The 9,514-nt window shown below is 43.9% G+C and overlaps 1 protein-coding gene across 1 annotated transcript; it reads right to left on the minus strand.

Annotated features, from left to right (window-relative positions):
- Positions 1 to 1,644, minus strand: LOC101659860 (glutamate dehydrogenase 1, mitochondrial-like). Its single transcript, XM_004711504.1, has one exon. It carries the CDS (start codon positions 1,642 to 1,644, stop codon positions 1 to 3), a length of 1,644 nt encoding a protein of 547 aa, XP_004711561.1.
- Between the last annotated feature and the right edge of the window lie 7,870 nt (positions 1,645 to 9,514).

Here is a 9,514-nt window from a genome sequence, read left to right on the forward strand (position 1 = left end):
CTATTTGAAGATCAAACCAGCTTCACTGTACACTTTGAAGACTTTCTCAATAGCAGTCGCATAAGCCGCCATTCTTATATCCATTCCCAAGTTATACTTCCTGGCCATGTCTATGATTTGTCTAGCAGAATACTCCATGGTGTAAGCTAAGCCAGAGTATATGATGTCTTTCTCAGATGCACCTGATACTCTATCTTGGAACCTTGCTGTAGGTACAACAGGAATAACACCCCCTCGCTTTCCAAATGTTCTTTCTAAACTCTCCTGAACAGACCTGAGCAATTGGTAGTTAGATTCCCTTTCATATTTGAAGGTCAAACGGCCATAGCTGACATGGTTGATATTCTTCAACCACTCAAAGTATGATACTGTCACTCCTCCCGCATTCAAGTAGAGATCAGGAATTACCAGAATGTTCTTCCCCAGGAAAATCTTATCGGCTTCTGGGGTTATTGGTCCATTGGCTGCTTCTGCAATGATCTTGGCTTTGACTTTGTGTGCATTAAATTTGGTCAACTGCTTCTCACTAGCAGCAGGAATCAGAATGTCACAGTCAGCCTCCAAGATGCTGCCTTCAATGGGCTTTGCCTTGGGGAAACCCATGATGGATCCGTGTTGCACTCTGAAGTCCGCCAGTTCCTTCGGATCAATACCCTCTGAATTCCATATGCCCCCACGAGAGTCGCTAACACCAACACATTTAGCCCCGGAATTATGTAAATATCTCATGGTGTGACGGCCCACATTACCAAATCCCTGAACAACAAATGTTTTATCTTGAAGCCCTGGTGTCAACCCTAAAACATCCATGAAAGGTGCATCATTGACAAAGTTTTGAATACCCAGGAAAACACCACGGCCAGTGGCAGTGATACGTCCATGGATACCACCCTGACTGATGGGCTTACCTGTAACACAAGCATGTGCATTAATATCACAGTACCCCATGATACTGGCATAGGTGTCAGCAATCCAGGCCATCTCACGCTCTCCAGTGCCCATGTCGGGGGCAGGCACATCAATGCCAGGGCCAATAAAGCCCTTCTTTGCTAGTTCAATGGTGAACCTCCTAGTGATCTTTTCCAATTCATTATCGGTATAGTTCTTGGGGTTGATCTTAATACCAGCTTTAGCACCCCCAAAAGGCACATCAACCACAGCACACTTGTAAGTCATCAGAGTGGCCAGAGCTTGTACTTCGTCCACAGTCACGTTTGCATTGAAACGGATACCACCCTTGCAGGGCATGCAGTGCTGGCTATGCTGGGCTCGGTAGCCGTGAATGACTTCCCACGAGCCGCTATCGAGCTGGACGGGGAAGGTGACACTGAGCACGTGGTTGCATGGCTTGAGGACGCCTAAGATGCCGCGCACCTGTTTCCGCTTTTGCTCGTCGCTGCCCCGGGTCTTGATTAACGCCACTAGTTTGTCCTCCATGATGCTGATACCGCGGTCCAGGAAGTCATCCACCATCTTGGAAAAGGCAGGGTTATCCTCACCACTCGCCGCCGCCCGGCTGTGGCGTCGCAGAGACGCTGGTCTGGGCGTCCCCGGCGGGACCACGGGGCCAGCTCTGGCCCGCTCGGCCAGGGCGGCGCGTCCCGTCCGGGACAGCAGCTGAAAGGAGCCCCAGCAGCGCAGCATGGCGCGGACACGAAGCAGCTGAGGAAGGAGGAACCGGCGATCTTTTCTTCCCGCCTGCCTCGCCGTCCGGCCCCTCGGCCCCCGCAGGAACGGTCCTCCAGCGAGCGTTGCGGTCCAACGTCCCCTCTGAACGGTCAGGCAGGGCGCACGTGGGTCTGGGCATGCGCGGCGCAGGCCCCGCCCTGCGCGCCCACGTGGTCTCCCCCCCCTCGCTGAGGGAGGCCCGCGAGCGCTTGTCCTGCCTAGGGCTTCGCCTCTTCGGGTCTGGCAGTCGATTTCCTGCGCAGATAGCGCTAGTGGTCCTTTATGTTCCCACAGTATCCTCACGCTACCAACCCCTTGAGTTGCAATGCCGCTAGAAAACTACCTTCGGTTTAACGCTCGCTCCGATGAAGGCAGATTTCCCCTGATTGAGAGAGCAAATGGAGGCCCAGGATCAGAAGCCTCCCCATTCATGTTCAGACCTGCCCTCTTGAGTCTCATGCACAGGACGCATAATCAAGGTACACGAACTCTCTCCCGGCCTGTGTGGCACACTCCTGTGGAAAGAGTGTGAGATCTAACGTTGGACCTGAGGCTGTTTGGGCAAGGAATTCTGAGGTCTCGGGTATTTGGAGCATGATTGAGAGGGTATACTGATCTTTATCCTATGAAAATGAGCCCAGGCGGTGTAGTGTGGGGCTGGTAATCACAAGGTCAGCAGTTTGAAAGCACCAGCTGCTCTACAGAAGAAAGCTGAGGCTGTCTACTCCCGCAGAGAGTTATGTGGCGGTTAAAAATTCTCCTGTCAACGTGAGCAAAGGGGTGGAGTCTAGCCTGTCAATCAGGTTGCAGCTTGACGACCGCGTTTGGAGGCACAGAGGCACAGACGAAGATAGCTAGCTCACTGAAGGCCAGGCCCAGTCCCACTGCCTCCCCTTTCCGTCGGTTGAGACATTCAGATGGAGGAGACACGTGGAGACCTGCTCCAAAGTTGAGATGATTTCACTGCCACTGGATCGACAAGACCTTCTACCCACTGGCCTGTGATCTTCCTGCATTTGCTTCATTGCATGTGCTGTGTGAGTCTAAAGAGGAATATGGGCTAATATCGGACTTATGGATTTGATCTGGACTGGGCTGGGATGTTTTCTCAATATACAATTGCTCTTTTATATATAAAGCTCTTTCTTATACACATTTGAGTGTCTATGAATTTGTTTCTCTAGTCTGCCCAGGCTGACACAAGTTATGATCTCAGAAACCCACAGGAGCAGCTCTATCCTGTCTTTATGGGGTCAGAAATGACCAGTGGCATTGCATTTTTTAAACTTCCAGACCAGAGGCTAGAGTGAATTTTGTCTAAAGGTAACTGTGTTTATCTGGGTACATTAGAGAAACATATCCACAGAAACTCATATGTATAAGAGAGAGTTTTATATAAAGGGTAAGTGCACATCAAGAAAACATCCCAACCCAGCCAACTGGAGGAGGAAAGCCGAGTCAGTGAGTGTGTAAGTATCTCAGCGCTGGCAGGGGTCTCCACACATGGCTGCTCCAGCACCCAGGGCTGCATCAGGGTAGGTCCATGGGGCTTCTCCTTGGGGGTGTCTTGCAGAAAGTGAGCCTTGCCAGCTGAAGCAGAGAACTGGCTAAGGCAGCTGCACCCTGGTCCAACCATCACAAAGCAAGAGACCTGAGAACTAGAAAGGCGAGGCTCACCGAGGGATTTATCTCTCTGCCCTTCAATTAATCCCACATATATTTATCGGCCAGGTTGGCACAATAAACTTTAACTCAGTAACCAATCCAAATGTACTGCCATGGAGTTCAACCCTAAGTTGGCATTGACCAATGCAGGGTTTCCTAGACTCTAAGACTTTCTCTGAACTAACAGCCACCTCTTTCTCCTGCAAGGGGGCTGCTGAGTGTGTACGGTTTAGCATGTGGTTAGCAGTCCAACGCTTAACCCACAGTGCCACCTAATGTTTAAAGGTAATATGTCTGGTGTTGCATGCTGGGTTTTCCTCCTCTCTGATTTTCAGTAATTTTTTAATGAAATGCATTTATCCTGCTATGGGCTCCGGGTTGTGCTGGTTATCAAGTGACTCTTACGTCTAATCCACCCTTATGTGTTGTGATGGGTAAATTCTGCAAAGTATATTTCTCCATTGCCATCTGACCCCTCTTAGGTTGGCAATAAAGTGAGACTACTGTTTCTGTCACCTTCACACCAGCAATAGTTAGGGTTGCGCCTTCTAGATTTTTCTCCACACTCAGAACCAGTCTCATTATGTGTTGGCCCCGAAGGAGTTAACAGAGACTGAGAACAGTGGACTGTTTCCATGGGCACCAGATATCCCTTGCACACGAGGGAAGATTTGGGCATCCGGGCTGCAAATGACTTGTAGGAGGTTCTGGAAGCAGGACCTGTCTGAGGGCGCTGTGCTTCCTTCCCAAGGACAAACCTTGAGTCTCTGATAAGGCAGTTTGTTATGAGAACCTAGTGCTTAGTCTGTTCCCTTGTTCCTTGTTTACTTTGAGAAAGTGCATACGTGCTTACTCACCCATGCCTTAGCTAGCTGAGAAAATAAAAGACCGTGCAGGGCAACCATCTGTGCTACACCCAGCACAGAGGTGTCAGCCCTTCGCTGGTGTCAAACAGCATTTCCCGGTCCATGTCTTCATTTCTGCCCTGCACTAACACCAGAAAAACAGCCATAGAAAGCTCGCTGTCTCAGTTCCCATCACTCACTGCCATCAAGTCAATGCTGACTCATAGTGACCCCTCTGTGGGTATCCAAGACTGTAATTGTTACAGGAGGAGAAAGTCCATTCTTTCTTCCTCGGAGCTCCTGGTGGTTTCAAACTGCTGACCATGAGGATCACAGGCTAAAACATAACCACTGCCACCGGGGCGCCTTAAGACCCCTTCATTTAAACTCCTGAGATCCCAGCCCAGGTGGGCAGTACTTCTCTTCAGAAATCTGTGTCCCAGCTCATAAACTCTCTCCTGCAGACTTCTAGTTATTGACAATTCAACATCTTTGTTCTTCTTTCCCTAAGGATGAGCAGCCCTGGTATGTTTATCCGAGTCAGCAGACAGGTACTCATATTGAAAATGACTTGGAGTAATGTGTTCAAGAAAATATATGTGAAATACCGGTGACATAACTTCCAGCAATGTAGCAGCACAGAAGTCACCCCAGTTTGACAAACTGGCTGACATGGTTTAAATCAGGCAAGGTGTGCCTCAAAGTTTTATCCTCTCACCATACTTACATAATATGTATGCTGAGCAAATAATCAGAGAAGCTGGGCTATGTGCAGCTTCAGAAGTGGAAAGTTTATTCACAAGCTATGTTAATGCAGATGACACAACCTTGTTATCTGAAAGGAAGGAAGGCAGGCTTGAAGCACTTGCTGATCAAGATCAAGGATTACAACTCAGTGTAAAAAACAAAACAAAACAAAAGTTTCACAATTGGACCAAGAGGCAATGGCATGATAAACAAAAAAAGGATTGAAGCTTGTCAAGAATTTATTCTTGCTTGGATCTACAATCAATGCTCATGAAAACAGCAGTCAAGAGATCAAATGACAGACAAATCTGTTGCACGAGATCTCTTTAAAGTGTTGAAAAGCAAGGATGTTACTTTGAGGACAAAGTTGTGCCTGACCCCAGCCATGGTATTTTCAGCTGTCTTACAAGCATGTGGAATTTGCACATTGGATAAGAAAGATCAAATAATCATCCATGCATTTGACATATGGTGAAAGCAAAGAATATTGAAAGTGCTATGGACTGCCAAAAACAAAAAACAAGCAAATCTGTCTTGGAAGAAGTACAATCAAAATTCTTAGAAGCAAGAATGGTGAGCCTTTGTCTCACAGACATTGGACAAGTCTCCAGAAGGGACCAGCTCCTGGAGAAGGACATCACATTTGGTAAAGTAGCCGCCAGGCAGCGACAAAGAGGAAGACCCTTGAAAAGAGGGATTGTACAGCGGCTGCAACAACGGAACATCGAACAAGCATATGCACTCACATAGACAAGTGAGCGTGCTCGGTGTTTCATCAGCTGGTTGAAACGTTTCAGCTAGTAGCCCATCAATTCCTGGAGTCTTGGTTTGGAGCTAAAGCCTTCAGTACAGCTTGGACTTCTTCCTTCAGCACCTTTAGTTCTTGGGCATATGCTACCTCTTGACCTGATTGAACGTCTTTTTGTGCAGTGACTGTCTTCTTTCCATCTTCTTTTGATACTTCCTGCATCATTCAATATTTTGCCCATGGAATCTTTCACTATGGCAACTTAAGGCTTGAATTTACCTTTTAGCTCTTTCCGTTTAAATTGTGCTGAGTATGTTGTTCCATGGTGGCTTTCTCGCTGCAGATCTCTGTGTATTTCATTACAATACTTTGTTGTCTCGAGCTACCTTTAGAATTGTTTTTGTTCAGCCCTTTCACTTCATAAGGTATTCCATTTGCTTTAGTTACTCTATGTTTAAAAGGAAGTTTCAGAGTTTTTTCTAACATCCACAATGATATTTTCTCTTTCCTATTTTTTAATGACCTTTGCTTTCTTCATGTATGATGTTTTTTATGTCATCCCACAACTTATCAGGTCTTCTGTCATTAATGTGCAACGCATCAACTCTATCCTTGTGATACTCGTGAAATTCGGGTGGAATATATTCAACATCCCACTTTTGCTCTTGTGGACTTGTTTTAATTTTTTCATCTTCAACATGAACTTCCATATAAATAATTGATGGTCTCATCAGCCCCTGGCTTTATTATTTTAGCTAATATTGAATTTCTCCATCTTCTCTTCCCACCAATATGGTTGTTTTGATTTTTTTGTATTACACCTGAAGAAGCCCATGTGTGTAGTTGCCATTTGTGTTGTTGGAAAAAGAGATTTACCATGAAGTCTTTGTTCTTAGAGATTCTATCATGTAATCTCCAGCTTTGTTTCTATCATCAAGTGGGCTAAACATAGGACTGTTAACTGCAAAGTGGTGGTTCAAACCCACCAGCTGCACCATAGGGAAAAGATGAGGCTATCTGATTTTATAAAAGTTTACAGACTCAGAAACTCATGAAGGCAGTTCTGCTCTTTCCAATAGGTTTACAATGAGGCATGTCTACTTTTGTGGACATTAAAATAGAAGAGCATGACTTTAAAAATAATATTTTTCATATGTTAAATTTGCATGTTATTTCATTCAATTATCTTAACTCTACTCGAACAGTTTAAGCATATATTTTTATTCATATTATATATTTATGCTATAAATATATTAAATATTATTGATGTATAACATAGTAAAGTAAAATATTATGATTATATGAGAAAATTGATATCTAATAAAGATTCAAAAACAGGCTTTGTGTAAAATAAGTGAACACTTCCTTCTTCTATCTTGATAATACATTTGTTTATCACAGGCCCAAACTTTCCTGCATATCTCCTTTGTATTTATATTCGACAAGTTGGCTCTTGCTTTTGTGTCATGAAAGATAGGCACCCTGGTGACACATTAAGAAGCATAGTGGTGAGTGAAAGGTCGGTGATTCGTACCCAATTATGGTGAACACCAATATCTTTTTAGTATGGGCAACTTTGAGAAATAAAATTTTAAAGGAAACTTCATTAACCCTTTTATTGTTTATAAGTTTGCATGTTCCTCTGGATGAACTTTCCCATCCATCTGTCAGCTTCTATGTCTCGTGGGATTAGATAGTTAAGTGACTTGGAGGTGGAAAACCACTGACAGAACATTTCATCTTCTGAGTCAGCATGGACACAGGGTGTCTCGGGCCAGTTTCTCTTTTCAAGAGGACTTCAAGAACGATGGTGCCTCTTTATTGTATTTTAAAAAATCTCTATTCCTTTAGTAAAGTCTTACGAATAAAATTTGTATTTTAACAAATGCCAAGTCAATATCTAATATGATGTGATTTTTTAAAAATCAGTTTTATTGGCAATTCTTCCATATATCATACAATTCAATGATTCATTCATATCAAGAAAGGTTGTGCAATTATTACTACCATCAATTTTAGGACATTTTCTTCTTCCTTGTACCCACTGGTATTAGTTTAATTTTATTTTTAAGTGTGGCAAAAATGTAAACAACAAAACATTCTCCCATTCATTTACTTCTACATTTATAATTCAGTGCCATTGATTATGCCTTCATGTTATGCAACATTAATATACTTTTCCAAATTATTCCACCACCATTAACATAAATTCAATTCCCCCTAAGCACTAACCTTTACCCATGGTAATCAACGGTCAACTTTTGTTTTGTTGGGGGTTTTTTTAGTAATTTTCTTGCTATAAAATTCACATGTCACACAGTCCAAAGTTAAGTTGCTTTTTAAAAGGGTTGTGTATACTTTATGCTTCCTCCCTGCTCCCACATTCATTGTTCGCTCCCAGTTTCCTTCACCCTCCGCACCTCCCTTCCGTCCCCTTCCATCCACCCCTTCTGTGCTTCACAAACTGGGAAAACTAACAGAGGCAATAAGAAACAAAATGAAACAGAAGAAAACAATATAAAAATAATGAAGACTAAGAAAGAAACCACTAACAATATTTGAAAAGGGAGAGAAGAAATTTCTGTCATGGAAATATTTGAGCCTAGAACAAATTGAGGTTGGGTCAAGAGGGAGGTCAACTGATTAAGTATCATATTATCCCATGACTGGATCCACCACAAGCAAGTGTGCAATGCTCTCTGCCTGATGGAAAAGCTGTTCAAGTCCCTTGCCTGTGGCTAGACGGGACCTGCCAGAGGTTGAATCTGACTGAATACTCTGCAGATGGGTTTTTTGGTGAGCAGAAAAGCTTAGTTCCTTCGACAAATGGGACAGGACCACCACCTTCCGTGTCTTAAGGTCATGGAAGCGTGCTGATGGCTCATCCCAGGGAGCTGATGAAGCAGCTTGTTGATCTGTCTCTCCACTTGAGATAAAATTGACACTGCCTACTGCTTCCTGGCAAAAGCTGCCGAGAGCAGACACCTGCAAACTTATTACTTATCAATTACTTCAACCTGGTCTTCCCCTCCCATCTGTTAACAATTTGGTTGAAGTGTTAATGCTTCTTTGTATACTTTCAAAGAATCACAAACTGTCCCTTTGTGTAAACACGTGTTGCAGGCTGCGTATTTAAGCCCGCCTCTCATAAAGTTAGAGGCCCTGGAGTGTCTAGTGCTTCAGGGACCCCCTTGTCTCAACTGCATCTATCCTTTGATCTATGTTTTTGTGTTTCGGATCGTGCCCCTCTGAAACCCATTAGTAATGTAAGATAAGAGCTGGTCTTGATGTGTCTTACAGATTTGGGGTTCCCACTGTTCTCCGTGTCTTCTACAAATTGGGTGTTCACAATTTAAGCTCTGATACTTTTCCCTTCATCGTATTGGGATTTTGTGATAATGGTCATCGGATCACACAGCTGGTATGTGTCTTTGATGTGGATTTAGTTGACGGCTCACTTAGATGACAGCTTGTATGAATACAAATCTTTAAGAACCCAGACACTATTCCACTTGGTAGCCAGGCATCATCTACTTCCTTCAGCACACTTTGCTATAGCACCTTATCATCTTCAGTGATCTCTTCCTGAAGGCAAGCATCAAGCATGGCCATGTTACAAAGAACTAAATGTTCTTGGATTTAGACTAGAATTAAGTGGGAGCCCAGAACCTATCTGCTTGTGCATGGGTTATGAACAACTTGGTGGTCAAACTATGACAAAAACAAAAACAACAAAACAAAAAACCCAAGAAACAGAAAGGAAAAATATTGTCAATTATCCTCCTGCAGTATATGGCAATTATATTGATAACATCAATAATTTATCCAATGGCATAGAATT

This window comes from Echinops telfairi, unplaced genomic scaffold (assembly GCF_000313985.2).
Source record: "Echinops telfairi isolate 266 unplaced genomic scaffold, ASM31398v2 ScPeMD7_12;HRSCAF=54, whole genome shotgun sequence".
Taxonomy (NCBI): Eukaryota; Metazoa; Chordata; class Mammalia; order Afrosoricida; family Tenrecidae; genus Echinops; species Echinops telfairi.

Coding starts and splice junctions, on each gene's coding strand:
- LOC101659860 (XM_004711504.1), bottom strand. CDS start 1,644: ATGCTGCGCTGCTGGGGCTCCTTTCAGCTGCTGTCCCGGACGGGACGC.